This window comes from Microcaecilia unicolor, chromosome 1, assembly GCF_901765095.1.
Source record: "Microcaecilia unicolor chromosome 1, aMicUni1.1, whole genome shotgun sequence".
Taxonomy (NCBI): Eukaryota; Metazoa; Chordata; class Amphibia; order Gymnophiona; family Siphonopidae; genus Microcaecilia; species Microcaecilia unicolor.
The window spans coordinates 615,817,125-615,838,631 of NC_044031.1; the positions used below are offsets into that span (position 1 = coordinate 615,817,125).

Sequence of the window (21,507 nt, forward strand, 5' to 3'; positions counted from 1 at the left end):
CGACTGTGCTCCAGAACTGGAAGTGACGTCAGAGGGGCGGGATCGGCAGCCACGGGTAGTTTAGACCCTTCAATCTTCCTGCTTCTTGCTACCGCTGCTAGTCTGCTGTGCTGGGTGAGAAGCAGGTAGTGGCGGTGGTGACACACAGGGCTAGAGGCTGCTGCAGGAAGGCGCGGGACCGTTGGCGACTCCGGCCAGAGGAGATGGAGAGGCAATAGCGGCAGCAATTTGGCAGGGGGTGGAGCAGAAGAAAGGCGCGCCGCGCGGAACCACCCAGAAGAGAGACAGGGTCGACGGGCCAAATAGAGCAGCGAGAGCGGAGCACCCCCTGCTGACTTGCACCCGGGGCGGACCGCCCCCACCGCCCCCCCCCCCTTGGTACGCCACTGATCCAGAGTAACCCCCCAAATTTTAAAAGATTCTACTCATTCTTTGGCAGCATCAGCTAGGGTGCACTGCAGTGAACTTCATATAAATGTTCCCAGGTGCACATCTCACCGTTACCCCCTTATACTGTATGGGAGTCCTCCAAAACCCACCGCCCCCAACTGTACACCACTACAATAGCCCTTATGGGTGAAGGGGTCACCTATATGTGGGCAAAGCAGGTTTTTGGTGAGCATGGGAGGGCTCACACTTTCCACCACAACTGTAAAATGTAGAGTGGGATATGGGCTTGGGTCTCCTCTGTACAGTGCACTGCACTGACCACTACACTACTCCAGGGACCTGCTCTAATAGAACTAGCTATAATATCTGAAGCTATCATAGAGGCTGATAAGTAATATTTTTATTCACATCTTTGGGGGTTGGGGGTCAGTGACCACTGGAGGACTGGGGGGGGGGGTCATCCCTGAGTCCCTCCAGTGTTCATCTGGTCATTTAAGGCACTTTTTGTGTCTTAATCATTCTAAAAACAGGTCTAGATGAAAACGTTGAAGTTTTAGCCCTAGACATTTTTTTCCCATTATGGCTATAAATTGTCCAAGTGTTAGGATCGACTTAATCCCACCCCGAGACACCCCCATGTGATTTGGATGCAGTGCAGATGAATTGCATAGATACACGTCTGCAAAAAAGGTTTTGAAAATGTTGATTTGAACATTTTGAAAAGAAATTCATCCAAATGCTGCTTTATGACATTTTTTAGATGTTTTTTCTCTTTTGAAAATGCTCCTCATAGTAACCTATGGCACTCTGTAAGTCTAAGGGCAATGATAGAAGCCGACTTGGATTTAGTGGCAGTCATGGAGACCTGGATCACGTAGAACCGTGACTGGCACATAGTTATACCTGGCTATAATCTACTCAGGAAGGATAGGGTAGGAAAAAAGGGTGGAGGAGTGGCATTGTATGATAAGAATAATATTAAAGTGACAGAATTGCAGGACATACGGGGTAAAGAAGAAGCACTCTGGGTTAAACTGGTTACAGGGAAAGGAAAAAGTATTTACATTGGTGTAATATACTGGTCACCCTCACTGTCAGAAGAAATGGACAGAGACTTAATTGAAGACACTCAGAAGATAGCTAAGAAAGGGGAAAACCTACCTTTTCACCACTGCTTTTGGCTCCTAGTCACTAATCAATTGCCCTCCCCTTGTTCCTTCTCACCCAGTACTTCCCTCACCCTTAATTGTCTTGTCTGTCTGTATTTTTAGATTGTAAGCTCTATTGAGCAGGGACTGTCTCTCTGTATCAGGTGTTCAGCGCTGCATGCATCTGGTAGCGCTATACAAATGCTAATAATAATAATAAGTACTACAAATAGGTGCCTGATATTTGTAACTGGCAGTCCAGCATAGAGAGCATTACAGTAATCGAGCCTGTGTATGAAGAGAGCATGGACCAAGGTGTGTAATGCATTTGGTTCATATAATGATTTTATGGGTAAATCAAGATTTGTTAGTTAGAGAAGAAATATGGGGTGCAAAAGTAAGATGGTTGTCTAAAATGTTTCTACATATGCTAGGTGATAGCAAGATAAAAGATTTCTTGCCTGAAAACCAAATGACTTCTGACTTCTGTGGATTTAATTATAGTTTATTTGGTAGAGGTAATCAAGGCATAGATTAAGACTTTGCATAGATTGCGAAATCTCATGTAGTACATCTTTCCATGTTGTTCCAGTAGTTGGTATCATGACCGACAAAAATGTCTGGGTTTCTTTGAAGGGCTTATTTTCTAAAGTGTTATTCTCTAGACTGTGGTAGTGGGACACATTGAATCATAGGAGACAGACTGCCCTTTGTGCTCAGAACCTGTTCCTGTGTTCTTTTTCTCACATCTTGCTACAGATGCAGGAAGGGAAAATCATGGAGCGACGGAAGAAAATAGCTCTGGAGCTCTCGGAGCTGGTTGTTTACTGCCGTCCAGTGCCATTCGATGAAGAAAGTAAGTCCTGTGTCCAGTATTATGTTCATCTTTTCATCCAGCCCATACCAAAGCCACTCAAAATACCACAGCTCTTTTCACCCAGCACTTAACAGTCACAACATTAAATCCACAGCTCTGTGCCCTCTCACACTGCCCTCCTTCCCACCATCCCATCCCATTAAATATACCACCCCTCCTCCTGTCCATCTCTTCAATTAAATCTAAGGCTCTGAGTCTTCCTATCCAACCTTCACCACAGCCAACTCCTTAAATCCAATGCTCTGTGTTCTCCTCCTACTCATTCCTTCTCACATCTGATTCATTAAATCCACAGCTGTATCCTGTTCCTATTCACCCTTCACTAGAGCTAACTCATTAAATGTGCTCTTGTGCTATTCATGGATCTGTGTCCTCATCTCATTCAAGCCTCACTATTAAATTCATGGCCCTCAGATTTCCTTCCAGTGAAGTCCTTCTGCAATCACAAAGTGATACAGTCTTATTCATTCCTCCTGTTACTGACCTCACACTCAGCGATGGAGTCTCACTCATTCCTCCTATCACTGGCCTCACACTCAGCGATGGAGTCTCATTGATTTCTCCTGTCACTGTCACACACTGTGACGGAGTCTCACTTATTCTCCTATCACACACTCAGTCTTCATATCTTGTGTGGACCATGTTAACTGATTGCATTGAGAGTGAGTGTGCAAGTGGACTCAGTCATTCTGTTTGAGCTTAAATTGCAGGATTCATCAATGGCTCTGCCTTCACTGCTGCTGCTGCTGCTACTGCACAGTTACTAGTGAGATGTTAGAAGTAAATAAACCTGGAATGGGATTGCAAGGCTCAATGTCACCCCACATCCATTATTTTCCAGAGATCGGCACAGACAAGGCATGCTACCGGGACATGTCATCCTTCCCCGAGACCAAGGCAGAAAAGTATGCTAACCGCAGCAAAGGAAAGAAGTTTTTACAGTACAACCGGCGTCAGCTGAGCCGTGTCTACCCAAAGGGGCAGCGTCTGGACTCATCGAACTACGACCCACTGCCCATGTGGCTGTGTGGGAGCCAGCTGGTGGCACTCAATTTCCAGACCCCAGGTAAGAGCCACTGAAATTTCACCACTTCTTGCAGAATGACATTATCATGTCTAGTTCTACAGCTTTCTTTTGTTAGTAAAAGTGGGAGTCCAATATTCAGAGGATTATGCATCTAACTCTGAGAGTTATGCTCCTAAATTGGCTTCTTTGAAAATGTATTAGGGCTGAGTGCCTAATTTCTACTCAGAATTTCACCAAATTCCTAAATGTAAGAGCATAAAACGGAGATAGGAAAGGAACTGGATGTAGGGCAAGGAAAAAAATTAGGAACTTAGCATTGATTTTCAGCAGCAGGCTAATCAATTAGGCTCATAAATCTAGGCAAATGAATTGCGGGCCTAAATTTCCAAGCAGAACGTTTCATCTCCTAAATTAAGATGAATTTTAATCTGAACATTTAGGGCCCTGTTACAAAAGCATTGTACAAGCTTAGTGTGCACTAATGGACATTAGCATGTGCTAAGAAGCCCATTATATTACTACTACTACTATTTAGCATTTCTATAGCGCTACAAGGCATACGCAGCGCTGCACAAACATAGAAGAAAGACAGTCCCTGCTCAAAGAGCTTACAATCTAATAGACAAAAAATAAATAAAGTAAGCAAATCAAATCAATTAATGTGAACGGGAAGGAAGAGAGGAGGGTAGGTGGAGGCGAGTGGTTACAAGTGGTTACGAGTCAAAAGCAATGTTAAAGAGGTGGGCTTTCAGTCTAGATTTAAAGGTGGCCAAGGATCTGGCCTGGAACAGATCGTTGAGACTTTAGCAAGCGCTGTTTCAGTTGAATGAAGGGGGTGAAAGCCAGATTGAAGTGGATCAAGAATAGCTTGAGATGAAAGAAAGTCAAGGCAACAGCGGTGAACAGCACGTTCAAGCTATGAGCTTCTTAGAATTTAATGTGTGCTAATTCTGTTAGTGTGCACTAAGCTTTAGTAAAAGGGCCTCTGAGGCTACTAAGGGCCGGGGGTCCTTTTATTAAGTGGCGGTAAGCCCAACGCGGGTTTACTGCTCGGTAATGCGGAACTAGTGCCAGCCCAACGCAGGCGCCGGCAGTAGTTCCGCCCCCAGCGTGCTGCATTTCCGGCACTAGCAGAAATATTTAAAAAATATTGCCGCAGGAGGTTACCCAGTGGTAGTCGGGCAGCATCACGCACTACCCAGTTATGGCTGGATTAACACAGGAGCCCTTACCGCCACCTCAATGGGCCATGTCATATTTTTTTGGCTTTTTTACCTGTTGAGATAAAAAGAGCCTCAGTGCGCAGCAAAAACTGCCCCTGCTGCTAGCGCAGGGCCCTTTTTACTGTAGCTTAGTAAAAGGACCCCTTAATTTGACTGAAAATAGGATACAAATATACAAGCCTAAATTTAGGAGCTCAGCTTTTTGTAAATATTGGGCCCTTTGCTTCTTGTGCATTAATACCTCTCAAGTATCTAAATGTCAGGATCATGTCACCCCTGTCCCTTCTCTCCTCTAGAGTATTCAGGTCCTCATGTCTCTTTTCATATGTCTTCTGGTGCATTTCCTCATCATTGTAGTTCTTTATTTATTACTGTTGATCGACTTCATTAATATACTTTTGTTTTCCTTCACCACACTTTGATGAACTTTCTGTCATGCTTTTAAGATATGCTTTTTAATCCACTCTATGTAATCTAGTATTTGAAATGTCAGAATATGTTATTAAATATAATTACTTGTGTTTGTTCTCCTTTACCAGGCAAGATGGGTATGGAAAAAATGAAATAATCTTAGCTAAATGTTGCAGGGCATCCAGCTAATATGAGTGAAGTCCCTCTGTATGCTGGCTGTCACTTATTACATCAGGATTTCAAGAACTTTTAAAAGATCAGACTAGATAATAGGATATAAACACTGAAATATGTTTCTAGCATCATTCTGTTCTCTTTGTGTTCTTACACAGAAACATAGAAAAATGAAGGCAGATAAAAACCATATGACCTATCCAGTCTGCCCATTCATGCCATCTACTATCCCTTTCTGTCCCTTAGAGATCCTATGTACTTATCCCAAGCTGTCTTAAATTCAGATACAGTGTTTTTCTCCACCACCTCCACCATGAGGCTGTTCCAAGAATTCATCACCCTTTCTGTGAAGAAGTGTTTCCTTAGGTTACTCCTGAGTTTGTCCCCTTTTTATCCCAAAATCTCCAGCCTCAAACTCGGTAACTTGGCATTTCTGCTTTAAAGGGATTCCTTTCAGTTTTTGTCTGCTTGCTCTGTATTCAGTGAGGGTGTGCCTGTGTTCTCTATCTGTGAGAGAGATTCTGCTGGTGTGTAATTTATGCATGGGAACCAATAGCAGCCTGTTTTCTTTCTCTAGCTCTCTCCTGATTCATAAGAACAAAAGAGTAGCCATACTGGGTCAGACCAATGGTCCATTTAGCCCAGTATCCCATTTCCAAACAGTGGCCAAACCAGTGGCGTAGCCAAGGGTGGGCTCGGGTGGGCCCAGGCCCACCCACTTTGGGCTCAGGCCCACCCAGTAGCAGCACACCTATGAACTGTCTGGCAGGGATCCCCAAGCCCCACCAGCCGAAAATTCCCAACAACTGTCCTTCCTGCATACCAGCCTTCCCTCTGATGTATTCCCACCTATGCAGAAACAGGAAGTTGCATCAGAGGGAAGGCTGTGGGGCCAACAAAAGCAGTGTGTATTAGTTGCTGCTAGCTGCCAGTGAAAACCTGCTATTTAAAAGGTATGGGGGGAGGGGGATGTTTGAGAGACCATATGGCATGCAGGCGATAGAGGGAGAGACCAAATCACTTGTGGGACAGGGCGGAGTTCTTCTTCCCACCCATCTTGGGCCCAGGCCCACCCAAAAGTGGGTGTCTGGCTACGCCCCTGGGCCAAACCAGATTACAAGTACCTGGCAGAAACCCAAATAGTGGCAACATTCCATTCTACCAATCCTGAGGCCAGCAGCTGCCTCCCCATGTCTTATCTCAATAGCAATCTATGGACTTTTCCTCCAGGAACTTGTCCAAACCTTTTTTAAACCTATATACGCTAACTGCTGTTACCACATCCTCTGGCAAAGAGTTCCAGAGCTTAATTGGCATGGAGGAGTGGCCTAGAGGTTAGAGCACCAGTCTTGCAATCCAGAGGTGGCCAGTTCAAATCTCACTGCTGCTCCTTGTGATCTTGGACAAGTCACTTAACCCTCCATTGCCTCAGGTACAATTTTAGATTGTGAGCCCTCCTGAGACAGAGAAATATCCAGAGTACCTGAATGTAACTCACCCTGAGCTACTACTGAAAAAGGTGTGAGCAAAATCTAAATAATTCGTTCAGTGAAAAAATATTTCCTACTATTTGTTTTAAAAGTATTTCCATGTAACTTCCTTGAGTGTCCCTTAGTCTTTGTACTTTTGGAACGAGTAAAACATTGATTTTCTTATACTCGTTCTACACCACTCAGGATTTTGTAGACCTCAATCATATCTCCCCTCATCCATCTCTTTTCCAAGCAGAAGAGCCCTAACCTCTTTAGCCTTTCCTCATATGAGAGGAGTTCCATCCCCTTTATCTTTTTTGTCGCTCTTCTTTGAACCTTTTCTAATTCTGCTATATCTTTTTTGAGATACGGTGACCAGAACTGAACGCAATACTCAAGGTTCAGTCGTACCATGGAGCAATAAAGAGGCAGTATAGTATTTTCGGTCATATTCACCATCTCTTTCCTAATAATTCTTAGCATCCTGTTTGCTTTTTTGGCCCCTGCTGCCACACACTAAGCAGAAGATTTCAGCGTATTATCTATACCAACACCTAGATCTTTTTCTTGAGTGCTGACCCCCAAGGTGGAGCTTAGCATCAGGTAACTATGATTTGGATTATTCTTTCCAATGTGCATCACATTGCATTTCTCCACATTAAATTTCTTCTGTCTTCCACTTTCCTAAGGTCTTCCTGAAATATTTCACAGTCCGCACGTGTTTTAACAACCTTGAATTATTTTGCATCTGCAAATTTAATCACCTCACTCATCATTCCAACTTCCATATCATTTATAAATACGTTAAATAGCATCGGCCCCAGTACAGATCCCTGTGGCACTCCACTGTTCACCCACCTCTATTGAAAGGAATAACCATTTAACCCTACCCTCTGTTTTCTGTCCAATAACCAATTCCTAATCCACACCAGAACCTTACCCCTTATCCCATGACTCTTTAATTTTCTCAGGAGTCTCTCATGAGGAAGTTTATCAAAAGCGTTCTGAAAATCTAGAAGCACTACATCAACCGTCTCACCTTTATCCACATGTTTATTCACATTTTCAAAGAAATGAAGCAAATTGGTGAGGCAAGACTTCCCTCGGCTGAACCTATGCTGACTCTGTCCCATTAAACCATGTTTGTCTATGTGTTCTGTAATGTTATTCTTTATAATAGTTTCCACTATTTTCCCGGCACTGACATCAGGCTTACTGATCTGTAATTTTCTGGATCACCCCTGCAACCCTTTTTAAAAATTGGTGTCACTTTGGCCACCCTTTAATCGTCAGGTACTATGGACGATTTTAACGACAGGTTATATAGTAACACCAGATCAGCAATTTCATGATTGAGTTCTTTGAGTACCTTTGGATGTATGCCATCCAGTCCAGGTGATTTGCTACTCTTTAATGTGTTAATTTGTCTCAGTACATCTTCCAGGTTCACTAAGATTTCAGTTTCTCCACTATGCCTTGTCCTCCCTGAGCGCCCCTTTTGTTCCTTCGTGATCTAATGGTTCCATGGATTCCCTCGCAAGCTTTCTACTTCTGATGTACCTGAAAAAGTTGTTACTTTGAGTTTTAGCCTCTGCGACATGTTTCTCTTCATATTCTCTTTTAGCCTTCTTTATTAAAGCTTTGTATCTGACTTGCCAGTGCTTATGTTGCTTCTTATTTTCTTCATGTGGATTCTTTTTCCATTCTATGAAGGACAATCTTTTTGCTGTAATAGCCTCTCTTACTTCACCTTTTAACCATGCTGGCTGTCATTTTTATTTCTTTCCACCTTTACAAATACATGGAATGCATCTGGACTTGGCTTCCAAGATGTTATTTTTGAATAACATCCACGCCTAACCTTAGCTGAAGATCCTTTTAGTTTCTTTTTAACCATTGTCCTCATTTTATTATAGTCACCATTTTGAAAATTAAATTCAGGTACAGTAGATTTCTTTTGCGGGTTCATCCCAGATAGTAGCTCATACTTGATCTTGTTATGATCACTGTTTCCCAGGGGACCCAACACCACCACCTCTTGCACTATGCCCTGCATGCCACCAAGGACCAGATCCAAAATGGCTCCCCTTTTGTCAGTTCCTGGACCAGTTGCTCCAAGAAACAGTCGTTTATCACATCTAGAAATTGTATCTCCCTGGCACCCCTTGATGTAACATTTGTCCAGTCAGTATTGGGGTAATTGAAATCACCCACTATTATAGCATTGCCCAGTTTGCCAGCTTTCCTAATCTCTGTAAACATTTCTTCATCCGTCTGTTCATTCTGTCCCGGCAGACAGTAGTACAGCCCTACAATAATTCTCTTTCCCTTCACACATAGAATTTCTATCCATAATGATTCCACACTTCTATCTGTTTCATGTGGAATGTTTATTTTATTTGACTCAATTCCCTTTTTAAAATATAGCACAACCCCCCCTCCCCCCCAATTTTATCCTCTCAATCATCGCAATATAATTGTGGAGGAGTAGCCTAGTGGTTAGTTCAGTGGACTTTGATCGTGGGGAACTGAGTTCAATTCCAGCTCCTTGTGACTCTGGGCAAGTCACTTAACCCTCCATTGCCCCTGGTACAAAATAAGTGCCTGAATATATGTAAACCACTTTGAATGTAGTTGCAAAAACCACAGAAAGGCAGTATATCAAGTCCCATTTCCCTGTTAACACAGTGTCCCATTGATTGTCCTCTTTCCACCAAGTCTCTGAGATGCCTATTTATATCTACCTCATCATTTAGTGCTATATATTGTAACTCTTTCTTATTTTTCAGGCTTTTAGCATTTGTAAATAGGCACTTCAAATTGTGTTTTTTTCCTTTGATCTACAAGCTGCTTATAAGTTGAAGGGGATAAAGCGCATCCTTTATCCTGCTCTCTACTACTACTACTACTACTATTTAGCATTTCTATAGCGCTACAAGGCGTACGCAGCGCTGCACAAACATAGAAGAAAGACAGTCCCTGCTCAAAGAGCTTACAATCTAATAGACAAAAAAAATAAAGTAAGCAAATCAAATCAATTAATGTGTACAGGAAGGAGGAGAGGAGGGTAGGTGGAGGCGAGTGGTTACAAGTGGTTACGAGTCAAAAGCAATGTTAAAGAGGTGGGCTTTCAGTCTAGATTTAAAGGTGGCCAAGGATGGGGCAAGACGTAGGGGCTCAGGAAGTTTATTCCAGGCGTAGGGTGCAGTGAGACAGAAGGCGCAAAGTCTGGAGTTGGCAGTAGTGGAGAAGGGAACAGATAAGAAGGATTTATCCATGGAGTGGAGTGCACGGGAAGGGGTGTAGGGAAGGACGAGTGTGGAGAGATACTGGGGAGCAGCAGAGTGAGTACATTTATAGGTTAGTAGAAGAAGTTTGAACAGGATACGAAAACGGATAGGGAGCCAGTGAAGCGACTTGAGGAGAGGGGTAGTATGAGTAAAACGACCCTGGCGGAAGATGAGACGGGCACATTAAGCACACCTGGCTTACTTTCAGCATTGTTGAAACCTCTTTACTGGGATTCCCTAAATGTCCTATTTCAATAGTATCCTTCAAGGATACTCCACACTGAACCAGGCGCTCCTGGACAACTGTTGGCTTTCCCTTCATTCTAGTTTAAAAGCTGCTCTATCTCCCGGTTAAGGTGGAGCCCACCCTTTTGGAACAGTCTCTCCCTTTCTCAGAATGTGGCCCAGTTCCTAACAAATCTAAATCCTTATCCCTGCACTATCGTCTCAACCACGCATTAAGACTTCGGAGCTCTGCCTGCCTCTTGGGTCCTGCGCGTGGAATGGGGAGCATCTCTGAAAATGCTACCCTGGAGGATCTGGACTTCAGCTTTCTACCTAAGAGCCTAAATTTGGCTTCCAGAACCTCCCTCCCACATTTTCCTATGTCATTGGTACCCACATGTACCAAGACAGTTGGCTCCTTCCCAGCACTATCTAAGATCATGTCTAGGTGACATGTGAGGTCCACCATCTTCGCACCAGGCAGACAAGTGACCAGGCGATCCTCATGTCCACCAGCCACCCAACTATCTACATGCCTAATGATCGAATCATCAACTACAACAGCTGTTCTCTAGCTCATCTCTCTTTTTTCTCTTTGCTGATTGGTTGTTGTGGTTTCTAATATTTTCAGATAAACCAATGCAGCTGAACCAAGCACTTTTCATGCTAGGGGGGCAGAGTGGCTATGTACTGCAGCCGGACATCATGAGAGATGACCTCTTTGACCCTTTTGATAAGAATAGTTTGAAGATAGTGGAACCCATCACAGTGCAGCTTCAGGTGAGTGAAACCTGTTTGCTAAAGCCTGTTTTACATAAGTACAACAGTGGGAAGTACTGAACATCTCATAGAAATAGGACTGAGAATTAAAAAAAAAAAACATTTAATTCTTCCCATTCCTTCTCATTTTAGGTAGGGCAAGGCCAATAACTACGCAACACTAGGCAGTGGCCTAGGGTGACAGCTTCTTGGGGGGGGGGGGGGATGCTGCTGCAGTCAAAGCAAAGCAATAAGTCAGTACCCACAGAGACTCACAGAACCTTCAGTGCCTACCTTTACCTGAAAAGAAAGTTTTAAGTTTTAAAAACATTGTGTTCAATTATATGTTCTTATAAAATTGTTGTAGGATGATCATGATTGTAAATGTTAATTATCAACAGTTTGGAGGGGGTGAGCTGATGGACTAGGGATCTGAAAACTAATTAGGAGTAGGGGCGCAATGCTGAAGGTTCACCTACAGCACTCAGTACTCTTGCACCCGCCCTGATTCCAGGCTGTCCACATCTCCCCTCCTCCCAGTATACCTGTTGAGATAGACAATAGTCATATGTTAAATTAAAACCTACTATAGTGAAGATGCAATCTGTTGTAAGGCCACCAGGTGGCACTTTTCTGTGTAGATGTTCAAGTATGATGTGTTAGCTTCTTATTCCAACAAATCAAGGGCCATTGGGAAATAATCAATAAAGAACCCCATTGCAAAATAAATATAAGATTATTGATCATCATGTTACAATGAGGTTCTGTGTTTTCTATTAGCTTCTTGCTGTCCGGTACCTGTTCTCATTGATCTTTTTTCCTTTTTTTTTTTTTTAAACCTTTATTTTAATAATTTAAAACTTTGACAATACAACAATGGCAATAACCAAAAATATGATATACCTTGTTTCTTCAGTACATTACTAAACCTCAGATCTCAGTTCCACTCATAACGTCCCTCCCCACTACCCCAGAAATTAACCAAATAGCAGACAAATCAAAAACACATAAAGGGGCCAAGTGAGTCATGACCCGCCAAGGACCACCAGGTAATCAGTCATTCACTCCCATCACTGCCCATCTCCAAGTCCAAAAAGGTTCCTACACTTTAATGAAGGCCGTCAACCGATTTCAACAGAGATCTGGCAGCTTTGACATCAGATAACCAATTCTGGAGACCGCACCTTCAAAAAGATATAAACAAGATGGAGTTGGTCCAGCTACTAAAATGGTCAGTGGTCTTTGTCATAAAGCGTATGTGGACAGACTTAAAGATCTCAATATGAATTCATTGGAAGAAAGGCGGGAGAGGGGAGATTGAGACAATTAAATACCTATGCAGCATAAATGCACAGAAATCAAGTCTCTTTCAGTTCAAAGGATGCTCTGGAACGAGAGGGCATAGGATGAAGGTGAAAGGGGATACACTTAGAAGTAACCTGAGGAAACACTTCTTCATAGAAAGGTGGTGAATTCATGGAACGGCCTTCCGGTGGAGGTGTTGGAGATGAAAACAGTATCTGAATTAAAGGGAGTGTGGGAGAAGTACATATGATCTCTAAGGGAGTGATAGGGAGAGTAGACAGCATGGATGGGCAGACTGGATAGGCTATATGGTTTTTACCTACATTTTTCTATGTTTCTTGTAACGTCTATCACATGGGCCAAAGACAACACATTTGCCTGTTTCCAGGCAGCAGCCAACACTGATCGATTGGCTGTGACTATATAAGCCAGCAAACGCTGATTCTTAGCACGTAATGCTAGAGGCCATACATTCAACAAGCAATACTCCAGCTGCTTAGCTGGCATCACCCCTGTGATTTCTGCAGACAGAATTAAAACCGACTCCCAAAACACTTGAGCCTGTGGCCAGGACCACCAGATATGTTGAAAGGGCCTTGTCCCCCACAGTTTCTCCAACACACTCCAGTGCCTGTGCCATACATACAAATCAGATGCATCACTGTGTATAGTACCACATGTAGAAAATCTTACACCCTTTCTCTACCATATTACTTGCTATGTAAACTTTTAAAAGAGAATGGAAAATTCTGCCCCATGTCTTCTGCTTAAATTAAGAACACCTTGAATATAGGGAATACTATGGGCTGCAATACATCTCATCTCTTTCTAGTTTTTGTTCTAGTTGCACCCAACTTTTACTGGACCCCTGGTCCCAAGATGCCAAAAATCGTAACTAAGCTGCCTTGTAATGTTTCTGAAAGTTGGGCATGGCCGTACAGCCCTGAGCTTGGGGACAGTAGAGCACCTCCCTACACACTCTAGGAGGTTTGTGATGTCAAATGTAATGAAACACCTTACGTTTGAAGGTCTTAAAGAACTGCTTTGATAAAGGAATTGGTATGGCAGTGAGCAGATATAACAGCTTGGGCAAGAGCACCATATTTGCAGCATTGACCCTGCCCTACCACAACACATTTAACCCCTCCCACTTTTCCAGATCCTCCCAGAGTTGTTGGAGCAATGGAGGATAATTAAAAAGCTGCTCTCTATGGGCTTTGATATTAACCCATTGATACCTTATGAATTTCGGGGCTCATTTAATTGGGTGCTGCACTTTTAAAGTATTAGATAAGTGATGATCTTTATTGATATTCAGAGTCTCCAACTTGGTCATGTCAGTTTTAAAATCCTATTAAGTGGAAGTACAATATAATATAAATCCTTGACTGATGAATTTATTCTTTAAAAAAAGAAAAGACTGGGTAGATTATTTTTTTAATTATTATTTTTTTTAATTATTAACAATAATAATTCTTATTGTAATATCAAAAAATTCAAAATCATAAGTGATTAAAGAAACAATCTATATAAATATACAACAAAAGTGTTGTGTTTAATGTGCTGAGAAAAAATTATGCCCTCTACCAGCAATGTGAGAAGGAGATTAAAAATCCATCATAGTGCATTGCTGGAGAGAAATGAAATATTAGGGAACTGTATCTTAGGGAATCTGGAGAACTGTATTGTTTTTAATATCACAATATGGTTGATAGCAGCGTGAAAAGAAGTTTAGATGCTATTGGAATATGATTGATATTACTTATTATCTTGGAGCCACAGGAATCAATAAAAGATAGTACTTTGAGCTATACATTGAATGGTAGGCTTTGATGGCTCTTTTTTCTAAAATTTCATTTCATCTCCAATAATGTGCTGTGATGGATTTAAAATCACCTTTTCATGACGCACACAGAGTCTTTCCTACTGTTATGGGAAGCAGTAGTGTAGCTAGGACTGACTAGGCCCTGGTTTGAAAAGTTGAGATGGGCCCCCGATAACAACCATCACTCCCAAGGTAGTGGGGACTGGAGGGGGGAGCAGAAGGAGGATGCATATTTCCCAAAGCTGGGTAAGCAAAGGAGTAGTATAGGTAGCAAAACACTTCCAAGAACACGAGGGAGTCGAAGGATGTCATACACAGGTTTTATTCATAAAAAAGACCACTAGTTGACTTGACACAGCACAGTGTTTTGGCAAAAGTGCCTGCCTCAGGAGTCTAAAACAATTAAATAAATGAATAAATATACAAACATATTTCTAAAATACACAAGGATAAGGACAACAAATACTTGAAACATTCACAATTTGAATAAAAAGACACTAAAAAATGTTGCTCCATAAGTCGAGCATATAATAAAACAAGAAGGAATATATCTCCAAAGTTTAATACTTCATAGAATATATAATAAAACACATACATTGATCCTAATTGAAGTAAAAAAAATAAATATAAAATTACAAATTCATCAAAAGGGGTGTCAAACATCACACACAACTGAGATGGAGCAGTCTAGAAAGGTATTTTATTTATTTATTTATTTATTTATTTATTTATTTATTTATTTATTTATTGCATTTGTATCCCACATTTTCCCACCTATTTGCAGGCTCAATGTGGCTTACATAGTGCAGTAGTGGCAATCGCCAATACCGACATGAACAAATACAAAATGAAGTAATGATCAGAGTTGACAGACATATTGGGGGTCAAGGGGAAAGTAGGTTATGTCCAATACGAACATTTATATTGTTGTGTTTGCATGGTTAAGGCATTTAGGTTGGGTCGTTTGAGTATGCCTTTTCGAACAAGTTAGTCTTTAGGAGTTTCTGGAAGATTAGGAGGTCATGTGTTATACGGTCGGTAGCGCGTTCCATAGTTATGTAAGAGAAGCTGGATAGGTTGATTTATATTTGAGTCCTTTGCAGCTTGGGTGGTGGAGATTTAGGTATGTTTGTGTTGATTTTGTTGTGTTTCTGGTTGGTAGGTCTATGAGGTCTGTCTTGTATCCCGGGGCATTGCCGTAGATGATCTTATGAACCAGGGTGCAGATTTTGAACGCAATATATTCTTTGATTGGGAGCCAGTATAGCTTCTCTCGTAAAAGTTTGGCGCTTTTGAATCTTGTTTTTCCAAATATAAGCCTGGCTGCTGTGTTTTGAGCAGTCTGGAGCCTCTTCATAATTCGTTCTTTATATCCCGCATAGATTCCGTTGCAGTAATCTAGATGGCTTAGTACCATGGATCGTATGAAAAAAAGTCCATATTGAAAAAAAACTCTCTCTTACAATAAATAATATAAAAGGAAAGATTAAACAGTGTGCCGAGGGATAGAAACTAGGAGCATGCATTCTTAGATATAAACTATACCGACAACAGAAAACGAGAAGTAATAAGAATGTACCTCGATAGCAGCTCTGTTTATTTGGCTACAACTGTGTTCTGCAGTAGTGCTTACTATCGGAAGATTTTTTCAACACCCCTGAGGCACGTCTTTTTCAAGGTACAGTAATCTATTTATTTCTTGAAATCTCCTTGCACTATCCACATGGGAGCAATTATAAACTCACACTTGTTTACATTTTTGCATGATAATGTGCGAACGTTAGAGTTTTTATCTATAACTTGTATCATTTTAGATTGCATTTCTAATGTACAGTAGCATATTTATGCACCATATGGTACATTTCCCCACCCTATATTACTCTACAGTGGATTTAGTATCATTTTGCACGATGGTATTTGAGCACACAGCAGATTTCAGCAATGTCTCCACATGTCCAATATATCTTGGTTGTTTTTGACACTCCGACTGTAGCTGCGCTATATATACATTTTAGGCACCAGCATTCTCTGGCACCACTCAGCACATTATAATCCAGATATCAAATGGTTTACTGTGGGGGGGAGGGGTAATTACAAGATTTAACTTTTTTGCAGGTGATGCTCTGCTCACAGTGATCCAGCCTCTAACCTCTATGCCTAATTTGCTGGTAGAATTGACCACATATGAGGCAGTATCTGGCTTTAAAATCAACCTGGATAAGACGGAGGCTTTGAATATGAATTTGGTAGAGGGGGAGATGGCACAAATTAAAGCAGATTTGCCTTTTAGATGGATTTAATCCCCTCTAAACTAGTATTCAAATTCCATGGAAGATTTCTTTCAGCCTAATATAGGCCTTTGGTTAAGAAAGTGCAGACAGATTTATATCCTTGGTATAGAGGATCTCTCTCTTGGTTGGGCAGAGAGCCTAGATACCTTTACTTGTTTCAATCCCTCCCTCTGCCTATTCCGAGGTGCACACTTAAGCAATGGTAACGTGATATATCTAGGTTCATCTGGAAGGGGAAACCTCCTTGAATTGAGCTACATATTCTCTGAAAACATAAAACGGAGGGTGGTTTGGGTATACCCAACCTCTAGGCTTATTAAGAAGCTGCACAAATTCATCACATATGGGATTGGCAGTCTGGGACTATCTCCAAGTGATATGTATGTTTGGAGCAACATTTAGGGGGTCTTTTACTAAGCCACGGTAATGTTTTTAGTGCACACTAATGATTAGCATGCACTAAACGCTAGAGACGCCCATAGGAATATATGGGTGACTATCATTTAGTGCATGCTTATTCTTAGCACGCACCAAAAATGCTCCTTTGGCTTAGTAAAATGCCCTGTTAGTGGGTAACAGTAAGTTGTCCCATATGCCATGTTCTTGGAGGGAGCTACAGACAACTTGTAAGATTGTTAATCTGTTCACAAAACCTATATTATCCACGTGGTGGAAGATATAGGGTAGTGGAGGAAAGCCAGGACGTGATAAAATGTTATTGATCCCTTTTCTAATTGAGAAATGGAGAGAGGGATGCTCAGGGGTGGGGGGCAAAGGGTAAATTGGGATACGCCGACTCTAGCGCCTGCCTGACTTCTTCTATATCCTACGATTCTACATGATTTTTTTTTCAGCATATCAATTATTTCCCTTTAAAAACTGATGAAGATGTTTCCTATCTGCCCACACACCATACAGATTCTTTTTTAAGTTATCCAATCATTCCTTCAAGTGGCTTACATTTAACCTAGATAGGTTACCCACATCAGCTCCCAAACGAGAAGCTACCTTTATTATATCTGACTTAAGATTCATGCACCTGCATTCTCCAGTTAGTTATGAGGGGGAAGTGACACAGGCTGGGCTGACGGACGAGCAGAGAGTTCTGCTGCCAAGATACACATCTCGTCCTCATAAGCAGGCAGAGTGGTGGGTACTGATGGGTGCAGCCGCGCACCCTTGATACATTTGTTTTTCAAGTTTATGAACAGTATCTCTTATTTCTTGTATATTGTTCTGTTCTGTTTTTGCATTCTCTTTATGGCCATATTGTTCCTCCAAGAGAATTTGATCCTCTCTTGACTAGTGTGTAGCTGTTCTAAATTACAGAAGGCAAAAGTAGAGACTAATAGACGATTCACCACTGGAGACGTGAGTCCAACAGTCTTTATTATATCAGAGATAACGACCCGACACAGGCCGTGTTTCGATGCTAAAAAGCGTCTGCATCAGGGGTCAATAAATACACCAAGTAATGAATGCAAAACGAAGAGTCCTACTTGTATATGTGTTGTCAACTCACTGATCACGTAGCACCAAACAGAATATGCTGGATACAAACATTTGCTCTGATAGTTTGTATCCAGCATATTCTGTTTGGTGCTACGTGATCAGTGAGTTGACAACACATATACAAGTAGGACTCTTCGTTTTGCATTCATTACTTGGTGTATTTATTGACCCCTGATGCAGACGCTTTTTAGCGTCGAAACACGGCCTGTGTCGGGTCGTTATCTCTGATATAATAAAGACTGTTGGACTCACATCTCCAGTGGTGAATCGTCTATTAGTCTCTACTTTTGCCTTCTGTGATTCATCATCGTAGAGAACTTTTGCCGTTCTAAATTGCCATCTGGTATTCTAAATATCTCAACTTATCCGGGACAAAAATTCACCTTAGCATAAACTGCAAGGCAGTATTACCATTAGTCATAGAGTGCCACCTGGCAAGCGGTTCCAGTGCCTGTTTGCCAATGACTCTTGGACTTATTCGCAATATCTCTTTTTTTTTTTTGCCACTCTTCGTACTACATCTGACACTCTCTATTAATACATTTTCTCATGGAAGTCCCCATAGACAAACACTGGGCTCCAAAATCCAATGGCACAGTACCAAACTGACTGTGGTTCTGATTCAACCTGGGGGTAACCCACCCTACCTCAGCTCTTGGCTCTCGAAGTCCGAGGTCTGTGTGAGCGAGTAAGACACAACAATACCAAATATACATGCAAGTTAGCTAAAGCTTTAGGGAAGTAGTTTCACAGCTGCTAAGTCTAGCTAGTACTTGGCAAACTTTTACGGTCTGTGCTCTAATCGTGGCTGGACAGATTCAGCTTCACAATTTTGAGGACAGTGCTGGGCAGACTTCTATGGTCTATGCTCTGAAAATGGCAAGGACAAATCAAGACCAGGTATACATATGAAGTATTACATATGTAATGAGTTTATCTTGTTGGACAGACTGGATGAACCGTACAGGTCTTTATCTGCCGTCATCTACTATGTTACTGGACTACTCACACATTTCCTCCCTTATGCCTGGCTTAATGTCTCTTCTCAAGGTCCTGTATAGTACATTTAGTTTCAGCAGTTACAGATAACAGATAATATTCACAGCTCATTCCCTCCAAGGTTATGGCTCTCATTATCAGAAGAACTCAACAGTTCTTCTTCATATGACTGACACAAACTGTCCACTTCTCCTTGGTCCCCTACTGGACCCCTTCCATAGCACCACCATTTGACATCTCAGACTGGCTTCCCTCAAGCACCTAACATGGAAAATGATTTTCTTGATTGCCTTCACTTCCTTCAGATGTGCCAGTGAATTCCAGGCCTTAATCACTTACCCACCCTATCCTCAGTTCTTCCCTAGTAGACTTTTCTTGCACACCACCACATATTCCTTCCAAAAGTAGTCTCTGACCTCCACCTCAATCAGTCCATCTTGATCCCCTCCTTCTTCTCAGTGCTGCATACATCAACAGTGAAGCAAACCCTTCACACTTTGGACTGCTCTTTTACTTCAGAGCAACACAAGATTTAAGACGTTCTTCTCAGCTCTTTGTCAACTTCAACCAGAATGATCCCAGCCGACAGGCCTCCAAGTATACCATCTCCAACTGGGTATCCGACTGTATCTCCTTCTATTACCGTGAAGCAAAAGAACCCTCCCTGTACAGGGTTGGGCCTTACCCGCTCAGGGCCACAAAAGCCTCAGTGGCTAACCTTAGGGTACTTCTTTCACGGACATCTGCACAACTCCACATCTTTACCATGCACTGTTGCCTTGGCTACAGACACTACATTCGGATAAGCTGTACTCCTCAATCTCTTCGTCTACTAATCTTCCCTCTGCCCATGAGGGTCGCACTCATTGTTATACAATTACCCCTTCAGTGCTTCACTTAGCTGACCATCTTTTAGGATTTTCATCTGAACTTAGGGGCCTATATGTACAACTGAAAATTCTCCTAAATTTAGATGCCTAAGACTTAGGACTGTAAATTTGTTGCCTTGGTTCTAAACATAGGAAAGCCATTGACTTTCCTAAGTTAGGTACCCAGTGCTGGAACAGAGTGTTGAACATCTGATTTCATGACCTCAAACTGGTTCCCTCCCTAGTCCCACTCATTATTAGACACTTAGAGTTATATGCTCAGCCCTAATCAGTTTTCAAACAAGCTAATTTAGGAGCCTAACTCCCCAAGTTAGCATCTAAACCCTTTCAAATTTGACCCATACGTGTTTAAAAATTCCGTATACAGCTAGAACTACAAGAGAAAAGTCATGTTTGCAGTATTTTCACTATGCTCAGGAACTGTGTCCCATCACCAAGCCTTACTTGTCCTGTCAATTCCTCCTCAGATCCTGGGCGCCCGACACCTTCCTAAGAATGGCAGGAGTATTGTGTGCCCATTTGTGGAAGTGGAGGTGTGCGGCTCTGAGTTTGACAACAGCAAGAACAAAACAGATGTCGTAGGTAAGGTGGAGAAAACAGCCAGTATAACATAATGAGGGAGGATATGGAGAGGAGAGAGAAGCAGTGATAAAGGAGAAGAATAAAGGCCAGTTAAAGGATAAAAGGAGAGGCAGGGAAAGATGAAAGAGGAGATGATGGCGAAACAGCAAGTTGAGGAAAAGGAAAAGAGAGGAACTTTGAAGATGGGATAGGTGGAAGTGGAGACAGGAGAAGAGATAGTGGAGGAGTGGCCTAGTGGTTAGGGTAGTGGACTTTGAGCCTGAGGAACTGAGTTCAATTCCCACCTCAGGCACAGGCAGCTCCTTGTGACTCTGGGCAAGTCACTTAACCCTCCATTGCCCCATGTAAGCCGCATTGAGCCTGCCATGAGTGGGAAAGCACGGGGTACAGATGTAACAAAAACAAAGGTAGACAAGAATGTTTCCATTATATGGCAGACTGACCCTGGCTGCTGCATCCCTAGGATTCACCATGAGGGGGTAGGGTGCCACCATTTTTCATGATAGCAGCACCAGAGACAGGAGCAAGTGGGCATCGCTCCTTCCTCTTAAGGTTCGATGTTGGGATATGTTGAGAATTGAGGGGTCCCGAGCCCCCCAAGAAGGCTGGAGTGACCTTAATCTGACTCCATCTCTAAATAACACTAGTACTGGGGTAATCCAGGAGTTATGAAGTTCTAAAAGGAATTGCCACTGAGAGAGACGTTAGGTCTAAGGGACCCGCATTAGTCCGCCTCTCAGCACTGGCAAGGAATAGATACCAGCCTTATGACAAACTGGATTTAGGCTACAGGTTATACAATGCAGCGAATGATAGCCTGATACAGCAAAAGCATTTATACTTACAGCCTTTCATCATTAAGTGAAGCCCACAAATCATCATTTGGAATGAGGAGTTTATTTGCTAAGGTATAAGTCAAATCAGTGATTGACAACAGGCATGTACAATCAATTAATTATAGGAATATGATAAGCTGCAAACAGGTGTTAATTATTTGCTAATCTTTTATAATTTCTTTTACCAATTAGAGGTTTTACAAGGGAAAGCAATTAGGTAATTTGTCAATTCTGCTGGACACATTGGTTTCCCTTGGAGAGAGAGTGCCAA

At 42.1% G+C, this 21,507-nt stretch overlaps 1 protein-coding gene across 1 annotated transcript in view; it reads left to right on the forward strand.

The window, feature by feature from the left end:
• Positions 1 to 21,507, forward strand: part of LOC115480882 (1-phosphatidylinositol 4,5-bisphosphate phosphodiesterase gamma-1-like) — a 258,382-nt gene that overhangs the window by 217,969 nt on the left and 18,906 nt on the right. The window contains exons 25-28 of the mRNA XM_030219854.1: positions 2,298 to 2,394; positions 3,257 to 3,481; positions 10,869 to 11,017; positions 20,286 to 20,400. Of these exons, the coding sequence (XP_030075714.1) occupies positions 2,298 to 2,394; positions 3,257 to 3,481; positions 10,869 to 11,017; positions 20,286 to 20,400 (586 nt within the window). The remainder of the gene's footprint in view (positions 1 to 2,297; positions 2,395 to 3,256; positions 3,482 to 10,868; positions 11,018 to 20,285; positions 20,401 to 21,507) is intronic.